General features: G+C 36.4%; 1 protein-coding gene and 1 pseudogene across 2 annotated transcripts; both read left to right on the top strand.

Moving 5' to 3' along the window:
* The first annotated feature begins 1,693 nt into the window (after positions 1-1,693).
* Positions 1,694-6,895, top strand: LOC143590994 (3-epi-6-deoxocathasterone 23-monooxygenase CYP90D1-like). Its single transcript, XM_077071326.1, has 7 exons — positions 1,694-1,941; positions 2,453-2,777; positions 4,407-4,808; positions 5,366-5,455; positions 5,558-5,743; positions 5,858-5,988; positions 6,590-6,895. Exons 1-7 carry the CDS (start codon positions 1,694-1,696, stop codon positions 6,675-6,677), a joined length of 1,470 nt encoding a protein of 489 aa, XP_076927441.1. The 3' UTR covers positions 6,678-6,895.
* A 6,591-nt stretch (positions 6,896-13,486) lies between these two features.
* Positions 13,487-19,148, top strand: LOC143590995 (protein FLX-like 3; annotated as a pseudogene). The gene is made up of 4 exons (XR_013145592.1): positions 13,487-14,023; positions 14,108-14,253; positions 18,387-18,467; positions 18,601-19,148. The product of XR_013145592.1 is annotated as a protein FLX-like 3 (transcript).
* Positions 19,149-20,735: the final 1,587 nt, after the last annotated feature.

Genomic DNA, 20,735 nt, shown 5'->3' with positions numbered 1-20,735 from the left:
AATAAATCAGATAACATTAAATACAGTTGATCATGGTAAATAAATATGTACGTGTCTTTAAAGTTGTTAATTAAAACAAGTGAAAGATGGATTATTAGAACTCTCCTAAATGAATCTAAGTTTTCCTTGTTTTGTAAATAAAACTTTTATAAAGTATTTTAGTCGCTTATAGAGCTTTATTTTTTTAACAAATCTTTAACTCTCTATAAGAAAACTGATGAAATTGCTACGAAAATTTATGACACACTATAATGCGTTATAAATTGTCACACATTTGCAACGCATTTGTTATGAAAAAGGATCTAAATGTGAGACAAATTTGCTTCAAATTAGCAACGGCGGTAATCAAGAGAATGGCGTAAAGTGTAATTTTCAAATAAACCCGTGTTTATCCCATTTGCCTTTGACACTTTTGGTCACTTTTGCCTTTGACCTTCTAAATAGAGTTCAGAAAGTCATGCATAGCAATTTATCGGCCCATAAGAATCAAAATTTTGTTTTTAGTAGGGTTGGGTTTGCTATCCAAAAGGGGGTTGCGGCACAGCTTGTTGCCCGCTTACCTGCCACTTCATTGTAAATCGTTTGGTTGTTTTTGATTATTAATGAAGAGCCAATTAATTGAAAAAAAATAAAAAAAAGCCCGAATCGGCGGATGGCTGAGCTGTAAAGCCAGTCTGAAATTTGCGGCATGCAATAAATGATTTTTAACAAGCGAAAATCTGAGGTCTTTCAATGTTTGTCACAAATGCGTAACAACCAAGAGGCTACTAAGCATTTTCTTTCTATATACATTCTTCTTATAATTCTTATAATTGTTTGGTTTCACATAATGATCTTTCAATAATTTGTTGATTAATTAGTTAACCATAATAAAATCCTACCCAAAACTAATATTATACACACAAATATATATATAATTAACAATTTTGGTGCCGCCAAGCCCCTATTAGACCAGGTGGCAGCACAAAAGTGGTCAACATCATTTTTTTTTTTCAAATTTGACAATCAGATGGTTATATGTCTTAACTCAATGATAAAGCGCCCGGGATGGACAACATTAGGTTTTTATCAGCGTCCGGGTTCTACCGACCGTTTTGTTTACCTCCGGTATTGTAACGAACGTAACCGATCAAAACCGACCGAATTCGCATCAACTCACCGCCGCAACGCCTGGGACCGACAACACTTAGGTTTTACCAACGCCCAAGTTTTACCGACTCAGTGTCGCAGCGCCCGAGACTGACAACGCTCAGGCTTTACCAACCGAACAAATGTCGTTCTTTTAATTTTAAGGTTCGAACCCACAGTAATGCACAACTACAACGTGAAAGGTACATAAACGGATTCGACCCATCCGACGCGTTATTTGACCTGCCCAACATAACACGTCAGGTTAAAAAACTAGTTGAGTATAAACAATTCCTCCACTATACAGAAACTAATATGACAATTTCTAGCAAACATTTATACTATCATTATCATAAAATACTAAAAAAAAAAAGAAAAACTTAGATGTTGCTTTTGCTTTTGTTCAATGAGACTTTATCAAGGTATTATGTGATGACTCATAATCTAAAGCACGCGTGTACACACGTACGTCCACATTTTCATCTCACCACCACCACCAATATTATTACTTACACTCACAACTAACTACAAGTGTACACTCACATGCCACCCTAAACCACCATTCATGGACTCCATATTCACCTCCTTCCTCCTCTCAATCACCACCACCACCGTCTTCTATGCGATCGTGGTCGCTTTCGTCTCGTTCGTCTTTATCAACAAACGTCGTCGTCCTCCATGCAAATCATCATCACCAAGTAAGAGAATTCTCTTAGGAAGCATGGGCTGGCCTTTCATCGGCGAAACTCTAGATTTCATCGCGTGTGGCTACACCGATCGTCCTCAATCGTTCATGGATAAACGCTGTCTCTTGTTAGTATTTATATTATTCTGTGTCCATTAGAATTACATTTAAACGAGCAGTGTTTACAGTGCTTACTGTTTACGCTTGAAGGGAAACATACAGCAAACTGCACTGCCAAACCTTTTTTGAATATCAGTTTAAATTTGAAAACTTGGTTTATAACACCTTCTCATACAGTGTTTACTGTTTGCGCTTGAAGGGAAACATACAGCAAGCTGCGTTGCTAAACCTTTTTGAATAGCATGTTAAATTTGAAAACTTGGTTTATAACACCTTCTCATACAGTGTTTACTGTTTGCGCTTGAAGGGAAACATACAGCAAGCTGCGTTGCTAAACCTTTTTGAATATAGCAGTTTAAATTTGAAAACTTGGTTTATAACACCTTCTCATACAGTGTTTACTGTTTGCGCTTGAATGGAAACATACAGCAAGCTGCGCTGCTAAACCTTTTTGAATATAACATTTTAAATTTGAAAACTTGGTTTGTTTATTAATTTATTTATTTTGTTTTTGGATAGGTATGGGAAGGTGTTCAAGTCACATTTATTTGGTAGTCCAACGATCGTATCAACTGATGCAGAAGTGAGCAAAATAATATTACAAAGCGATGCCAATAGTTTCGTGCCGTCGTATCCGAAATCGTTGACGGAGTTGATGGGAGAGTCATCAATTTTGCGGATAAACGGAAGTTTGCACCGGAGAATTCATGGACTTATTGGTTCTTTCTTCAAGTCTCCATATCTTAAAGCTCAAGTTACTTGTAATATGAGAAAACTGCTTTTGCAATCTATGGATACTTGGAAAGAAGATCGTCCTATTTACATTCAAGATGAAACCAAAAATGTATGCTCTCTTTCTCTCTAATAATATTATACATTAAGTTGGTTATAGCTTCACAAAAATATCTATATTCTATATATCAAGCATATTTGTTTTTCTCTCTTATTACTTCTTATTATGTTTTGATTGTATTTTAACTAATATTATAAGTGTAGGGTTGGATCAAATACAAATTAAATTAACGTATAGATATTGTAATTATAGTGTAGTGTAATTATAGCATATTGTAATTACACTACGATGCAATTACATATTACACTATTTATACATATAATTACACTACTTGATTATCACAATTGACATGCTAATTTAATTTGTACGTTAACTTTCCCTTAAAAGTGTATCTTCCGTTTCTTAAAACATCTTTTTATTCTGAAACAAAGGTGCGTGTATAAATTGTTTTGGCTAATTTAATTTTTTAATTTCTTACAACAAATATGATTATTTAAATCAATGATTATTTGTAATAGTTTGCTAAGTATCTCTATTTTTCTCTTAATATTTAATGTTTTGATTATTGTATTTTAATTAATACGTGTAAGTGTGTATTATGATGTTCTCTTATCATATTTTCTAGTTGAAAATTAAGAAATTGTTTACATATATATTGTTTTTGGCAAATTTATTTGTTTTTTCTTGCATCAAATTACTATGATGATTTAAATCAATGATTACTTCACTAGTTCTTAAAAAACATCACATTAAATACTTGATTTTAACAATTATTACTAATATTATGATCACCCCGCAATTTAAGTCTTTATGCCTATATATAATATACATAACCTAATTATAAAAGCTTGCCGAACTCCTTCCAGGTTTTTTTTCTTATTATATATACAATAACTTTTGTATAAAATAAACCTAAAGCAAGTTGCTTCATTTGACCATGTTTAATTATTGTGATCTTTTGCTTTGGAACAAATAATATGATATTTCATTCCATTGATGTTCATGCTTATTTATTTTATTTATTTATTTTTTTTGGATTCTGTAGAATCACCCATTCTAATACTTACTTTTCTACTAGAATACTAGTGATCTTTTTAAGAGATAATTGGTTCAAATTAATTTTACTGAAAACATGTTTTGTTAATTAGATATAGAACTAAAACTTAAATTAATTATTTATATTTTCCAAGGAAATTTCAAATTTAAGTTCTCTACATTTACAGTGTAAATGAAAGGTGTTGATTGTTAACTATTTTGGCCATTTGTAAGAAGAAGAAAACAAAATCACAAAACCAAAAAGTAGTTTGTTTGGGTGTCTTAAGTGTGGGGAAAAGGGGTTAAGCAAATAGCAAGTTACAAAAGTAAATGTTAACTTTTGATTTTTCTCAACACTTTTATGGTATAAGGCAATTACAACCCTAGTTATTGGTTACATAATCATTATAATTTAATTATTTTGTCTACAAATATCACCAACATATGGTCCATGTAATTAATCATATGTTCCCTACCTATTTTACATGTCGCTATTAGAATTTTTCGAGTTCTACTGTTGTTATATTCATAATATATGCATGCACTAAAGCGTAAATGTTTGTAAGATATAGCAGACAGCTATTGAGTATTATTAAAAGTTCACGCATACCGACTTATACTTGTGATTCTCTTGATTATTCTTAGATTGCATTTCAAGTACTGGCCAAAGCTTTGATTGGTTTAGATCCGGGTGAAGAAATGGAGTTTTTGAAGATTCAATTCCAAAAATTCATTGCGGGACTCATGTCATTACCCATAAAATTGCCTGGAACACAACTTCATCGCTCATTAGAAGCCAAGAAAAAGATGGTAAAATTAGTCCTTCAAATTATTCAGGATAAAAAGATAAATGGTGGTTCTCTTTCACAAAATACAATGGACGTGGCTGATGTGTTACTCAACAATAAGAGCGAAAAGCTAACAGATGAATTAATATCTGATAATATGATTGATTTGATGATTCCTGGAGAGGACTCTGTCCCGTTACTTATAACTTTAGCCATCAAATATTTATTCGACTGTCCCAAAGCTCTCCATCAACTTAAGGTACTTATTCAATTGCATATATGTTATAATATTCCATTTCAAGTATATTTATACACTTAAAAGTGTTCTAAAATTATGAAAAAGAGATGTACTTAATTAGTGTTGAAATTAGCTAGAAGTCAAACTTTATAATACAGCTACATAAGCACTTGGCACTTTTAAGAGTTAAACTTTTTGCAATCTTTATTCACAATAATGATATACATAATTTATGGATGCAAACTTTTATGTTTTTAAACACTTACAAGTACATGTCTTATTATTTTCATAGAACTATAAAGTTAAGCTACTTTAACAAACTTATAAGTGTGATACAAAGTTACTATTTTTAAGTGTTAATATAAATCATAAAGTGATCACATATACTTTGTTGTAGTGTAATCAAAATTCACTACTTTGGTGCATGTTGCATGGCCTTAGTAATGAAGGTGACATGCACCATTAAAAGTTGCATAGTATATAATCCATCTTTAATACTTGTAATGATTATTTTTCGCTATCGTTTCACTCTAGTAATCATTTTCCCCACCCATTCACCGTTTGATGATGATCATTAGGAGGAAAATTTGGAGTTGAAAAGACGTAAAAAAGACCTTGGAGATCCGTTGTGTTGGGATGATTACCTATCATTACCGTTTACACAAAATGTACGTTAAACTTGACTCGCTCGTGCACTTTGGTTTACCTAAATCGACAACGTACACCAATTGCATAATTATAAGTTTATAACACTAAAATGAACTAAACAGGTGATCACAGAAACTCTAAGACTAGGAAATATAATAATGGGAGTGATTAGAAAGGCTATGAAGGATGTGGAGATCAAAGGATACCTTATACCAAAAGGGTGGTGTGTGTTGACTCATTTTAGATCAGTCCATCTTGATGATAATCACCATGAGTCACCTTTGCAATTTAACCCTTGGAGGTGGCAGGTAACTAGCTAATTGTTTATTATAAACATGCATTTGGTGTAATAATACAATATTGTGTTGTTTAAGTTGTACTATATTAACCTTATGAAAATTTGAATCTTTTGTGATGAACAGGATAGAGATATGAGCAGTGGTAGCAACACTTGCTTCACTCCATTTGGAGGAGGACTCAGGCTATGTCCTGGGCATGATTTGTCTAGACTAGAAGCTTCCATATTCCTACACCATTTTGTTACTCAGTTCAGGTAGTTGTTACACATGCAAAGGGTAAAGATAAAAGAATGTACTATCTAAACGTGTTAGGGTCAGTTGCAGGTTGAACCTGTGAACACGTTTAGCTAAACCGGCCGCATTTGTGTCAACCCAGTTGGTTCGCAGGTTGACCTGTTTAGCCAATATTTTTTACTTATGTATTTTTTTCAGAATGTGTTTTATTAACTAAATTAAACTATTTAGGTATTATTATACCAAAATTGAAAAGCTTAAAAATAAATTGTTTGTTTAAATATAATTGCTTCAAAAAAATAATATGTAAATCTAGACTTCTAAAGCATTAACAATATTTTTTGGGTTAAACGTGTCATATGGGTGCATGTGTAGTAGACACGATTTTCGGATTCATGTCGTGTTTGAGTTGGTGACTTGGTGTAAAATTTTTGGCTATTTTTTATACCAAACTAAACAAGTTTAAAAATAAGTTATCATAGTTTAAAGCATTAACATTTTTTTTGGGTTAAACGTGTCATGTGAGTTCATATGTACAATTCTATGACACGATTTTGATCAGATTCACGTCTTGTTTAGGTTCATGTAAAATTTTTGTGTTTACGTCGGGTTCAAATGCAGGTGGGTAGCTGAGGATGACACCATTATCAACTTCCCAACAGTAAGAATGAAAAACAGGATGCCAATTTGGGTCAAAAGAGAGAATTAAAGAGGAGTAATTATGATTTTGTGGGCCTTCTATATCTGTCAAAAGCAAAAGACAAGCTGGATGAAGAACAAGAACCACACGTGTGAGGGGACATGGAATATTTGTCTCATCAAACTTACACACGTGCATGTTAAAAAGGACACAAGTGGAGAAAATAGGAATTGAACCTTTTTATGTAAACTTGATTAGGGTTAATTAATTTTGCATAGTTTGGTTTAAATTTTAAAGTAAACTAGTATTTAGTCCCGCCGCGTTGCTGCGGGGGCGTGAAGTTGGAAAAAGAAAATACAATCGTATGTTACGAAAGCACAAAGAGTGAACTCTCCAAGACTTGTAGCTCAATTTAAAAATGTCCAATGTGTACCAATCTTTCCTAATGATGTATACTTTAAAGAGGCTAGTAATAACTTCTTGTAGCTCAATTTTGACATGTTCAATGTGCCCCAATCTTTCGTAATGCTATATACTCTAAAGAGGCTAGTAATAACTGTCTCGCCTAAAACTTGCATACAAACTCTAAAATGGTCTAAACTTTGCAAAACAAAAAAAAAATCCTATACCTCAGTTCTACCATGAGCTACAACAATCAATGTGGCGTGGCCTTTTAAGTTATTCCGTGCATTGTTAGAAGCTTAATCTGATCCTGATTATCAATTAACGTTTAGCCACCTTAAGGTAACCTGTACACAAACCAAACAAAACATCATAATTTAGACCCTAAAAAAGTTGACAACTCTATACAAAAAAGTGTTGGCTACCTTAGAAAACAGAGATGGTGAAACCTTGATCTTCACCATTTAAATATCAAACCTCAAATTTCAAGAACCCTTCAAAGGGATCTGATATCAGCAGCCTCACTTTGACTTTTGACTATTAATCCACAACAGCAATTTCAAACTATATCATTTTATAGAGCTCTAAACTAAAAGATTGATATGCCTTCAATCTATGAGCAATGAGAACATGACTTGTAATTTAGATGAACATTCACTTAACCTACCTATTGAGCATTATAAGTTTATAACAGTATGGAAAATAAATTAAGAAAACAAACCTTGTGATTAATGAAGCTGATGTTCAGAGCAAAATCAAAGAGGGAAGTAACTGCTGATACAAAACAAATAAAATAATTTATATGATAACTTAAACCTCAAACTGATTATTATTATTTCAAATGGTTAAAGGTACTTATTAGATACACATAAACTATATGGCTGAAACATGTTTTTCATTCTTTATATGTGCTGACTTTTGTTTTGGCTCTTGTTTAGTTTCCAAACGTTGGGACATGTTTTTCAATCTTTACACACAACAACTGTTTCTTATTTGACATGATAGTAGCTTTGAACAATTATTTCATGACCAGAAGCCCAACCTTGCACAAAACATTTCATGACCAGAAACTCACTTCGTTGCACATAAAATCCAATTATTTGATGCTTAATGCAACTTCTTTTTATATATTACCCATAAGCCCACTTCTTGTTCAAGTTTTATAGCGGAAGGAAACCTGTAAACAAATGGCAGACACAGACTTGTGGCCACCACAAAGATCGATGTACGATCATAGGCTTTTCCTGCATTCAAACAACACATAGGGACATAGGGCTTCGATCAGTAAACACGGAAACAAAGAAAGGTAAATCCACCTTAGCTGCAAATCTATTGGTTGCGATGTGAGAGAAACCATAGTTCATTTCACATTACCATCCGGTTTGCCATGCCAAAGAGTAGATGAACACTATTTTGTTCCAATTAACTTTGACAGGTTCAAGTTCGTCGACAGATTGAAGCGTGTCGTCACAGCTTCTAGGTAGAACATAAAAAAAATCTCAAACACGAAAATCATCGGCCACGTAGAATGGCCTCATATCGTTATTTTATGCTAAACCAAATCAAAGTTATTTTAATGGGTCAATAATATCATCCAAAGGTTTTCAAGAAACACCAATTTTCTGCCACAATAGATAATCAAAGGTAATCTCTATGATCTTGAACACCATAATTAGATAAACAAAAAACCCATTTTCACTATGATAATGCGAACATATGAAATGACAGATCAAATGCAAGTTAGAAACTTGATTTACAAACACAGTCAATAGTAAGGGCAAGACCAATTTCATAAACACAAAACCCCAAATCACTGAAATCATTGATCAAATCCAGGCCATAATACGACCATGGCATACACACACACAAAAAAAATACATTTTCACCATCATAATGCGAACAAATGAAAAGACCGAGCAACTCCATGTTATAGAGCTGCCAATGTTTAACCACGTCACTGACATTGATGATGTTAAGACAGGAAGCGGTCACAAAAGTCAACAATCTAAATTTAGCCTCAGATGATATTCATGGCTGCAATTGTAGTTGCTTCTTTCCAAGAACCACAGTCGTCACGCCAAGAGTCAGTCAGTCATCGCCGAAAAACCGAAAAGATGTAGCACAATCATAAAAGCATTCTGTCAAAACACCTTATGTGCACCGTACCTAGGCTCAGAAAATCATCACAACCTTTCTAAAACCCAAACGAACATAGGCGCATTTCATCGAGCACCTCATGTGCATCATATCTAACGTCACAAATCACAAAAGCAAAGCACCGCAAGTTGGTTGAAAAATATTTCATATGCTACAACAATTTGTTGATAACATAATGTAAGTTCATGAACACATCGCCGCCACTTAGAAACAGATGGATCAACACACTGATTGCAATTTGGGGATTTCAGGGCCACCGGACTACCAACCACCGTCACCTAGGGTTTCCAAACAGTAGGACACCGCCGCTACCAACCACCGTCACCTAGGGTTTGGAAACCCGGCAACAGTAGGGCAACCACCTCGCCCACCCTTTTCCGGTCGTTTCGTCACACCGTCTCGACACCGACCACCGGACCCCGCCTTCAGCACACGTAGGGTTTCCGATGATCGTGATGACGGTGGTGAACACGATGGCGGTGACGTCGGCGGCTTGGCTCCCACGATGATGGTGGCAGATGGTTTTGCCGCCGTTGAAGACCAAGAGGGAAAGAGAGAATAGCTGGTGGCATAGAAGTACGTACAACTTTTTTGTTTAGAGAGATACGTGTAAAGTTGAGAGAGACGTGTTAGCCATCTGAATAAGTACAAAACATAGTGCAGTACATACAATTTTTAAAGCTACAGAATATATACAACAAAATAAGCAAAGATTACAACAGGTAATGCATAAGGAAGTTGTCTTTTATTATATATATAATTAGGAATTTAAATCTTTAATGTGCCAAGTAGTAATGTATACATTATTAATCATGTTATACCTAAGTGTATAAAAGCCTAGGAATTTTATTTGTTATAAAGATTCATTAAACAGGTAAAGTGTATTATAAATACCGATTCAATTCAAGACGGCCAATCTCCTATTAGATAAAACTTGTTGAGTTGGTTAGGCTCAAAGAATGGTAAATAATGTAGACAAACTTTGATTTAATTTTCTGCATTTTTTTTCTTAATGCAAAACCATGATTACATGTAGGAGAATAAACGTGAACATGCTTGTTAAACTAACGCAACTAACAGATCATGGGGTGAAATTGTGTACGTAAATGGGAAATTACTACTTTTCCTAATAACATGCATGAATTAAACTTACAAATGAAACGGGGGAGGTCTGTATAAATGTAAAACTTTTGTTGCTCATTATTTTCCGACCTTTTGTATACATGTAACACTCGAGATGATTATTGTGTATTAGTATTTTAGTAGGCTATGTGTTGTAAGCTAATTAGAGACCTCAAGTTAAAGTGTTTTGTCAATTCTATGTAGACAGGAATTCATTAACTAGCCAACTCTTTAACATTACGTTGTGGGTTAACTATAAGTTAAAAAATGTTTGATTGGTGCATTGGGGTGGACCCCACCTCATTTAGCTCTCTCTTGGGTGTTAACACACTAACGAATTCGGGGAAAAGGATTCCCTGCTTCTCTCCCTTTTTTCGCTTTGCAACTCAGAGCATTCTCAACAACAAACATTTACAAACCGTCACATCAGATTTCAAACTTTCTAAAAAAACCTCATTTTCTTTCACAGCAACTAACATCCACAAACCTTATTAAAAATATTAAAATTATATATGTATATGTAATATGTATATGAGTATGTGTATGTGAGAGGGAATGACTTTAGGATCCACCCTTAAGGTTCGAATTAAGTTTGTAGAGGCAAACTTCGCTCCACGATGTATGGAGTCCATAAACACCTAGTTTGCCTCATACCACATCAATCAAACCTCAAAACATGTAGATTATTGTGGGTGCTCTTACTGTTTGGAACACCCCTTTTTTTATTAACAAGGTGCTCAGGTGGAGTGGGCATTCGTCCACAACACCCACCCTAAGGGTATGGCATTTGGATTGTAATATAGAAGCTGTTTCTTAAGTTTCAAATATCAAAGCCATTTTTCATACATACACCTTATGCAAGTTACATATAAACCGTATTAATTCCCACGTTTGGAAGAAGTAATCTTTTTATACATGCGTCTAACACAAAGTTGTAAGAAGGTCTTTCTTTTTTATACATATCAGTCATATTTATTACTCAATATTATAGTCCTCAATCAATCAATCGTAACAAGTGGAGTTCCATCAATAGCAAAGCTATAAGAAGAGTCTAGGGAGAGTGAAATGCAGGCACACCGCACCTCTATCCCAGAGAATAAAGAGGCGGCTTTCAGAGAGACCCGGGCAAACCATCAGTATGTGGTTTATCAAAAATAACTCCAACCATCACACCATCATATAACTATTAATAATTCCAAAGCATTTACATAAAAGGTTAAAGTACCTGCTTTCTAAATTCTGTGGCACCGACATACGACCTTTTATCTTATGTTATAATAAAAGGTTCGTCTACACTCGCGAGCCTAAACAAGCTTCATATACGAAGCTCGGCCAGAGTCTAGGGCTGTTCACAAGTCGAGCCCGAGTCGAGCCAGGGTGGTTTTGAGCTCGAGCTCGAAATTAAACGAGGCAAGTCAGTTAGGCTTGAGCTCAATTGTGAAGTTCAACGAGCCTAAGATCAAGCCAACGAGCCTAGCCATGTCCTGAGCCGATTAATGATTGATTTTGGCTCGACTACAAAAATAAGCCAATTTAGCTCAGGTTGTTTCAAATCAAGATTTTTAGCTAGTTTTATTCGAACTTTTATCCGGCTGACCTCATATATTAAAGGAATTCAATTTTAGCTCACTCTTCTTAAAACGTAACTCAATTCAAACTTATAACAATCCAATCCAGTCTCAAATAACTCACGAACAACTCGGCTCGTTTATAACGTTTTCCTCGCAACCCTAAAGTTGATTCATTGGATCTAGCCGGCCCACAATAGAAAGCCAGTCAAGCCTCTTTATGGGCTAGTATAAATCACCTACCTGCAATCAAACAGTACGTTTTTGCCCGATATTCGTTAGGCGTCCAGCTTTCAACTCAACTAACAAATTACATAATAATCAATCAATCAGCATCGCGTAATTCAATTCCTTCACAAATCAAGGTTCGTTATGCATAATTCAATCCAGTTCTGTTAATTAGGTTCGCTATATTGTTTCGTTCCGTTGTTTTCACGCGATTATTGTTAATTTTATTAAACCTAGGGTTTTGCATTCGGTTTGTTCGTGCCATTTGTTTGTGCATTGAATGTGTTATAATTAAATGATTGGAGATAAATTTGTTGATTAGTTAGATGATCTGGTGCTGGATTAATATAGCTGGAATGAATGAGTTATGTTTTGGTCTGTGATTCAACCGGTTTAGGTTAAACGAGTAGTGATTTAGATAGAGAATTGTAGCTGTAATTCGGTGTTGTAGAACTTCGGCTTAGGTTAAACGAGTAGTGATCTAGATAGAGAATTGTAGCTGTAATTCGGTGTTGTAGAACTCCGGTTTAGGTTAAACGAGTAGTGATCTAGATAGAGAATTGTAGCTGTAATTCGGTGTTGTAGAACTCCGGTTTAGGTTAAACGAGTAGTGATCTAGATAGAGAATTGTAGCTGTAATTCGGTGTTGTAGATCTCGTTAACCGAAGGTCGGTAGGTGACGTACCGGCTAGCGATTAATCGGATTGGAATTTTTTATATTTATTTTTCAGTTTTATTATACATATACAAGCATTTTCTATGTTACTGACGGATTGGGTCGTGTAACTATTTAGCATTTTTTATGGATTCATTATTCAACTCGTGTAATACACAAGTTTTTGATCTAGTAACATAGTAGAAACTGTTAAAAAATCTTAATACACACTTTTTTATACGTAATTTCAGTTATACACACACACAATGTTATATGTAATTTTCAGCTATATATTTACACACACACAGAGATTTATATATGTAAGCTTTTGAAGCAGACAGGTTTTACCCCCCTCCTTGACCTACTCAGGACTGGAATTGACGGAAATTGGCTGAAATTTGGGCAGATTAAGGTCGATTGGGACTGATTAGCGATTAGTGTTACCGATTACCAAAAAGTTAATTAGTAGATCATTGATTAGCGACTAGTGGCCGATTAATACTGATTTTCCAACAGTAAGCTGCCCCAGGATGCTAAGATCAACAATGTCTTTAATGCATCTCACCACAGAGCTAAATTTAGCAAGAATTACGTACAAATCTTGTAGTTATTGACACGCTATCTCTTAGTTATTCTCTTACTAAATTAGTGTCATAAGTTATTTTATCTATTTGTACGTTTCTTGTTCCACATAATGGTTTTGCTTGATGAATGATGGGTTGCTTATTTTTTATTCTCTTAGGGTGTTATTAGATGGCAGGAAGGAACCGCTATCCTCGTGAGGCATATGATAACCGGAACGGGTATCATCCAGGAGGGCCTCCGTCACGGGCCCCTATTGCTCGACCTATGCCACCTCATCCTGCAATGCTGGAGGAAGAACTTGAAATCCAACATCATGAAATTCGCAGGCTTTTGGGTGAAAATAGGAGGTTAGTTGAAGACAGAATTGCTCTACAACGAGATTTGGCTGCTTCCAAAGAGGAACTTAGGCGAATGAATATTGCAGTTGCTGATATTCAAGAACAAAATGAAATACATTCGAGGAAGCTTATTGATAATGTTTTGAAACTAGAAGCTGATCTCCATGCCATTGAACCTTTGAAAAATGAGGCTGCACAACTTCACGCCGAAGTTGAGAGACTAAATTCTATTAGGCATGATTTATCTGGTCAGCTTCAGATTCTCAAGAAGGACTTTGCAAAACTGCAAATTGATAATAAGCAACTTCCAGCTTTGAGAGCAGAGCATGAGAGAATTCTTCAAGAGCTTTTGCATACTAGGTTTTTATATCCTCTATATGCATAAATGTCTAAACATTTAATTAAAATAAATTGATGAACTTAACATTATTTTGTATCTTGTAGAGCTTCTATTGATTACGAGAAGAAAGGAGGTATAGAGTTGATGGAACAAAGGCAAGCAATGGAGAAGAACTTGGTTTCTATGGCGCGTGAAGTTGAAAAGCTCCGTGTGGAACTTACAAGTACTGACGCTGGATCATGGGGTGCTGGTATTTACCATTATATACTTTTAGTTATATTTATGTTTGGCTAAATTTACATGCTTTGTTTGCTGACACTATGGAAGCTTACTGTAATTGGTACTCAATTCATTCGCTTTTAGTTTGTTCTTTAAGAATAGTTGAACAATATCAGTTCCTTTAATTGGTCCCGTAACATCATATTGTCTAATTTGACACAAGTCAGATGTTGCCCAAGAACAAAATGCATAAAGTCTTTGTGCCTACATTCTAGCACATTAATAAGTTCTTAGGGAAAATGTTCTCCTGTGTGCCAAAGTCTTTGATTTATATGATGATAAGAGGTTCCAACTTTGTTTTGAGATATGTCTTTTATCTTATATAATATAAGTAGTCGATAGATTTGGATTTATTCCAATTTATCTTATTAGTATTGCAATCTGATTCTCAGAATTTAGATGTGTTTATATTTCTTTAGATAAAGGCCTAAAATGGAAACTAGATAAACTCAATATCTATCCTACCTCTAACAAGTTACTTTAGTAAACTGATTCTTCAATCTGTTATAGTTTGTGTTATGTAGGTTACTTCATTTTTGCAATCTTTAGTGCCTCTAGGTTCTAAAGTGTCACATTGATCTCACCTTGTAATAAACAACTGATCCATGTGAAGTTTTTTTTTCTTCAATATGTTTCAATATTCTTTTCATGTGATAAGAGAAAAAGGGAAAGAGGCTTAATCCTTTAAAAGTCTTTGATTTAAGGTGGATGCCAATGTAGTGTGATTAGGCTTGATTGATGGCTAATGGGACATAGCTTTTGTTGCATAAGGTGTCATTTTTAATTAAATAGCTCCTGATTTGTAGGTTTGTCACCACATTAATGCTAAGATAGTTGTTGGGTTCGTAGGCCTTGTTGGCCCGGTTTATTATATGAAGTCAAAAGAGGAGACGGGTGTGGGCGGTCGGGCCCAAGCCCGGCCCGGTTTAGATTTCTTGCATAATAATTTACTAACCCTAGTTCAGTCTCTATATAAACAACATTATGTACTTGTAATATTCGGTCACTCAATAAAGATATACCTAGTTGCCACCCGTGGACGTAGGTCAGTTTAGACCGAACCACGTTAAATCCTCGTGTTCGTTTATTGCTTTCGTGTGTGTGTTCAGTTTCGTGTGTGCGTTTAATCCTAACAAGTGGTATCTAGAGCTTAGGTTCAGATCACGCGAAGAACACGTTGAACCAGCCGAGTCGCCGCCAAACCATCCAGCCGCCGCCTACGGTTTTCCGATCGCCGTTAGGGTTTCCGCCGTCGTTTCGCCGCTACTAAACCCAGCCCGCGCGATCTGCGTTTTTTTGTTGGTTTTGTTTGGAAGCAGTCATACACTACGCTCGCCTGAGATCTGAGGACCGTCTGGTCAGGTTTAGGGCAGGAGCAGTGTGTTCGTGAACAAGAAAGACATTAAGGGCTTGTTGGATTGAGAATACTCATTGGGCCGTGAAAACAAGGCAGGAGCCCGATCTGTTTTTTTTTTAAAGCCAGAATATTTGAGATTTAACTTTCCTTTAGTTTGGTGTGGGCGTGAGAACACAACAATCACCACAAATATTATTATTTGATTTGTGTTTCTTGTGCTTGCAAATTATTGTTGTCCCACGTGAAAGAAAATAAGGAAAGCCAACTACAAGCCACCATCAAGAAATAAATAGTTGGGTCAATATCCGACTAAGCAAAGAACCAGCGAATCAAGATCCTATTTTCGTTGAAGAACAGTTTCAAGTCAGAAGAAATTTAAAGAAACTTAGAACCAGTGCCAACCGCGTTTGTCAGGTTTATCGTTTCAGTTTAAAGTTTCGGTTTCTGATTTACAGTTCGTTATTCCGCTGCACGTTAAATAGGTTGATTGTTTAACAGAGTTCAGTTGAACAGTCGTTAAGTTCAGGCTCGTGCCATTGTTGTGTCTGTCTCTGTTTTTATCCAGTTTTTCGTTTTAGTCATTGTTATGGCAGAAGACGGAAAGGTTTCGATACAGAAGTTTGACGGACAGAAGTTCGGTTGGTGGAAGATGCAGATTGAGGCACTACTTTGTCAGAAAGACTTGGATGTAGTGCTTGAGGATGAAAAACCAGAAAAGATGTCAGAAGCAGATTGGAAGAAGTTAGACAAGAAAGCTAGGGCTTGTATTACTTTGTCGTTGTCGGAAGATGTGGCGTTTAACATCATGAAAGAAACCACAGCACGTGGTATGATGGAGGCGCTATCCAACATGTATGAAAAGCCTTCGGCAGCGAATAAAGTTTATCTTATCCGAGAGCTAGTGACAACAAGAATGAAAGAGGGTGGGTCAGTTACAACTCATATCAATAATCTTAATTCGATCTTGTCCCGCTTAGTGTCAGTTGACATTAAGTTTGATGATGAAGTTCAAGGCCTCTTGTTATTATCCTCTTTGCCCGACAGTTGGTCGCAAACAGTGACTGCAGTTTGTAGTTCGTCTACAAATATTACTTTCGATGGGATTCGAGATCTGATTCTGGGAGAAGATTCAAGACGCAGAAGTTCAGACGCAGAAGTTCAGGTGAATCATCAGGCAATATGCTAGTCACAGAAGGTAGAGGTAGGGGAAAACAGCGAGGCAGTGGGAGCAGGAAGAGGAGTCAATCTAAGACTCGTAAGGATATTGAATGTTGGGGTTGTAAAGAGAAAGGACACTTCAGGAATCAGTGTCCGAATGGTAAGAAAGAGGTGAACGTTACAGAAGACGACACAGATGATGGGGTCAGTAGTGATGAGGCTTTGGTTTGTAGTGTTGAGAGTAGCGTTGATGCTTGGGTGATGGATTCTGGTGCATCGTTTCATGCCACTCACTGTAGTGAAACGATGAAGAATCTTAAATTTGGGGATTTTGGAAAGGTTCGACTAGCGAATGATGATATTTTAGAGGTTACGGGTATGGGAGACGTTGATTTGATAACTTCAGCCGGTACTTCTTGGACTTTGAAAGACGTGAGGGTTATTCCAAGTTTGAAGAAACGTTTGATATCAGTTGGGCAGTTGGGATGGCCAAGGGCACGATGTTAAGTTCGGGAATGGGCAGTGGAAAGTAGTCAAAGGGAATCTCGTTGTTGCTCGTGACAAGAAAATGGGTTCGTTGTATATGGTCGATATGTCATCGAAAGGAGTAGATCCAGTTTTGGTGAAAGACAAAATCCGGTTCACAGAATCTCGTGGGCAGAAGAAGGTTCGTTTTGCAAGTAACAAACCCAGAGCCAAAGTGAAGATTCAGGATGAACGAGCTAGGAAGGTTAAATCAGTTGGGGGACATCGTGACAGTGGGAGCACAGGTCGTGTTTCAGTTACAGTTCCAGGTCGACAGTGGATTAAGAAAACCAGTATTCCAGCTGTAAAAGTCTCTCCAATGAATTACTTGCTGAATATGGAGAGTGTTTGTTCTCAGGTTATCTCAGGATCCGGTAGTTCGTTACAGTGGGAGCCGGTAGGGACAGAGAATGGGTCAGGGGCAGTTTCAGCCGTGACTGACGTGTTGGAGCTCCGGGGAGCTTCAACGGGCCTTCAGGTTAATTGATGAGAAGGCGGTGGGCAACTAGAAGAAGTTTAATGTTCAGATTACAGAAGTACAATCAGGAGTGCAGACGAGAGTACTCAAGGCCTCCGAGTGGGAGATTGTTGGGTTCGTAGGCCTTGTTGGCCCGGTTTATTATATGAAGTCAAAAGAGGAGACGGGTGTGGGCTGTCGGGCCCAAGCCCGGCCCGGTTTAGATTTCTTGCATAATAATGGCCCGGCCCGGTTTAGATTTCTTGCATAATAATTTATTAACCCTAGTTCAGTCTCTATATAAACAACATTATGTACTTGTAATATTCGGTCACTCAATAAAGATATACCTAGTTGCCACCCGTGGACGTAGGTCAGTTTAGACCGAACCACGTTAAATCCTCGTGTTCGTTTATTGCTTTCGTGTGTGTGTTCAGTTTCGTGTGTGCGTTTAATCCTAACAATAGTAACTGACTAACTATGTGAGATTAAGATGATTAATGAAATAACTAGCCTACTGTGGTTATGCTTCGCTGTTTTAAATAAACATTCTTCTGATCTTTTTAGAGTAGTTTTTGCTAATGTTACAACAATATCTTATATTTAGGCGGGTCGTATGGGATGAAATATGGAAGTTCAGATGACCGTTTTCCCCCCTCTTTATGGCGATGGACACGGCGTTCACTTGGTATGACTTGCTACTTCATTCAATCTTATACTTAGTCAGGTGGAAAATTGGGCAGGTTGGGTAACGAGTTGGGGTCAAAATGAGTATTTTCTTAAAACAGGTCGGGTTAATTCTGGGGTGTGTTTTTTCTCAGGGTGCTGCTGACAAGGGACCATTATATGGTTCAAGTTCCGGTCAATGGGCAGGGCCCGAGAAATCTCGTGCAACCCGTCGTTGATATGTGGACGGCGTATGTTCCCAATTGCAAAAAGCATATTGAGTTGGTAGAAGTGTATGGTTCTTTTATGTTTGCGTTTCATCAAGTAATCCCTTTATTTGAACTTTTAGCTATAAGCTGTTTTACTAAGTGCATTCGGAGTATTGGGTTGCTATACTTAACTTATGGAGACAATGATCCTCTTGTGTGGCATGATTATCACTTAGTGTTAATTGACCAGATTTTAAATGCTTTTATTGTTTGCTTACACCATTTGGTTTCATCTTCTTGATTCTTTATTTTTTGTGACCGCACATTCTTTTAACTCATATGATCACATCCGTAAGTTTTACTAGAGCAATGATTCTTCGTTGCTACGTATCTTATCTACTATTTTCCCCGTATTGGAACATGAAGACTGAAAGCTGTCAATCAAAGGATTAAAGTTATAGAAAATGATTTGAAGATTCTATTGACTCAAGGCCTGTATTTATTACAGGTTCTGAAGAACATAGTGAATGTTAAGTTATAAAGTTTAGTATCATAGGTTGTAAAAGTAGACGTCTAGGATACTGGTTCAGAAGATAATGTATATATTATTAGGATACTAGTCTAGAAATATGAAATTCAGTTACCGAGAAGCACATGACATGCATGTGTGCCTGAGGACTAGGATGACATGACGTGCTCTGAGATCATTATTACTGATATGTCTCATATAATTCAGTGGCTGGGTACATTTTAAGTTTTAGGAACATTTCTTTAATAAGTTGATGGATTCAGTATTTCTGACAGATTTAGTGATACTAGGAATAGCTGATGAGCCCAGTCATAAGTTATATACTGTCGGTAGGCATATCTCAGTTGAAACGAGAGTAAGGATCTACATTTATTGGCAGCAGTATTAATATACTGTTCATCAGTTTGCAGTGAAGAAACTATTAGCAAGTTCTCATGTGGAAAGCTTTAGGAAGACGAAAATCCGCGGGTTCCATCACCTTGTTAAAGATTGTTAATGAAGAGTTTGGCACCTCTGTTGATCTGTCTGCAGCAGTTCAGACAAACCTTTTGCAGTTTCGTGTATCTTGTTTTGTGCTTCTGCTTATTTCTTCATTAATAATGCTGTAATATAGTTCAGCAGTCAAACATCCTTGCCACCATCTAATACATGGCGAGCTGCTCAATTTGCATTGGCTGGTGGCTAGATTGAAGGAAGGCTGACGTGGCGTTTGCGTGGGGCTAAGTTCTGGTATGTACTTTATGATAGACAAGTACTCTGTCTCAGTTTCGTGGGTAAAATTGATTCTTGATTATTCGTAAATATATCTTGAGCTACGTATACATATTGAACTTTATATACTTAGATTAATGTTTATACTAGGTTCTTGCTTCATTATAGAACCACCTATAGCTCTCTTTTTTGCTTGCGAATTAATATAACCGTGTTTTTCTTTATCCAATTCCGTTATCTTTGTCCATTTTGGCTTCACATCTCTCTTGGAGTTGGGGCTTCTCCAATGTGGAAATGAAATTTCAACCCATAGTTTACTGTGAAGTATGTCTATTTAAGCCAATATTCACCTCCATACCTTGTTCAATTTGAAAGTTCATCTACTCTTTAGTTGTGTTGTACCTAGAGAGATCATATGCTGATATTGGCAAAGAGAGAAGTGGTGGGGATGCAAATATGCATATAGGATGGGCATGCTTTCGGGTTCCACGTGTTATGAGACAAATTTTAGGATTATAAGCGAATTACATGCTGGAATCGGTTTAAGGTTTTCTTTTTGATGGCAAGTAGGCCAGTACTGCAATTTGACAAAAAGTTCACCTTGAGGAGACTTAACGACGTCAACACTTGTGCATGACATGGGGCATTGGATATGAGCGGTATGAAAGGAGATTCTTTCCATGACAACAAAGCATAACATGCTTCTTGGGCCGTTCTATAGTAGGTTTATTGCTTTGGATTTAGTTCTTTGTAATCATGAATGAGATCTTAGGAGTTGCATGTGTCTCGGATGCAATGGCTTCTGTTGGTGTAAGATAGAAGGCTACTAATAGAGAACTAG

This window comes from Bidens hawaiensis, unplaced genomic scaffold (genome assembly GCF_021521415.1).
Source record: "Bidens hawaiensis isolate Kalapana, Puna unplaced genomic scaffold, B.hawaiensis_p1.1 tig00039120_1, whole genome shotgun sequence".
In the NCBI taxonomy this organism is placed as follows: domain Eukaryota; kingdom Viridiplantae; phylum Streptophyta; class Magnoliopsida; order Asterales; family Asteraceae; genus Bidens; species Bidens hawaiensis.
The sequence above is the reverse complement of the archived record's forward strand: the minus strand, read 5'-3'. Positions and strand labels throughout refer to the sequence as shown.

Coding starts and splice junctions, on each gene's coding strand:
- LOC143590994 (XM_077071326.1), top strand. CDS start 1,694: ATGGACTCCATATTCACCTCCTTCCTCCTCTCAATCACCACCACCACC. Junction 4,809..5,365: donor AAGCTCTCCATCAACTTAAG/GTACTTATTCAA, acceptor GATGATCATTAG/GAGGAAAATTTGGAGTTGAA. Junction 5,456..5,557: donor CATTACCGTTTACACAAAAT/GTACGTTAAACT, acceptor TGAACTAAACAG/GTGATCACAGAAACTCTAAG.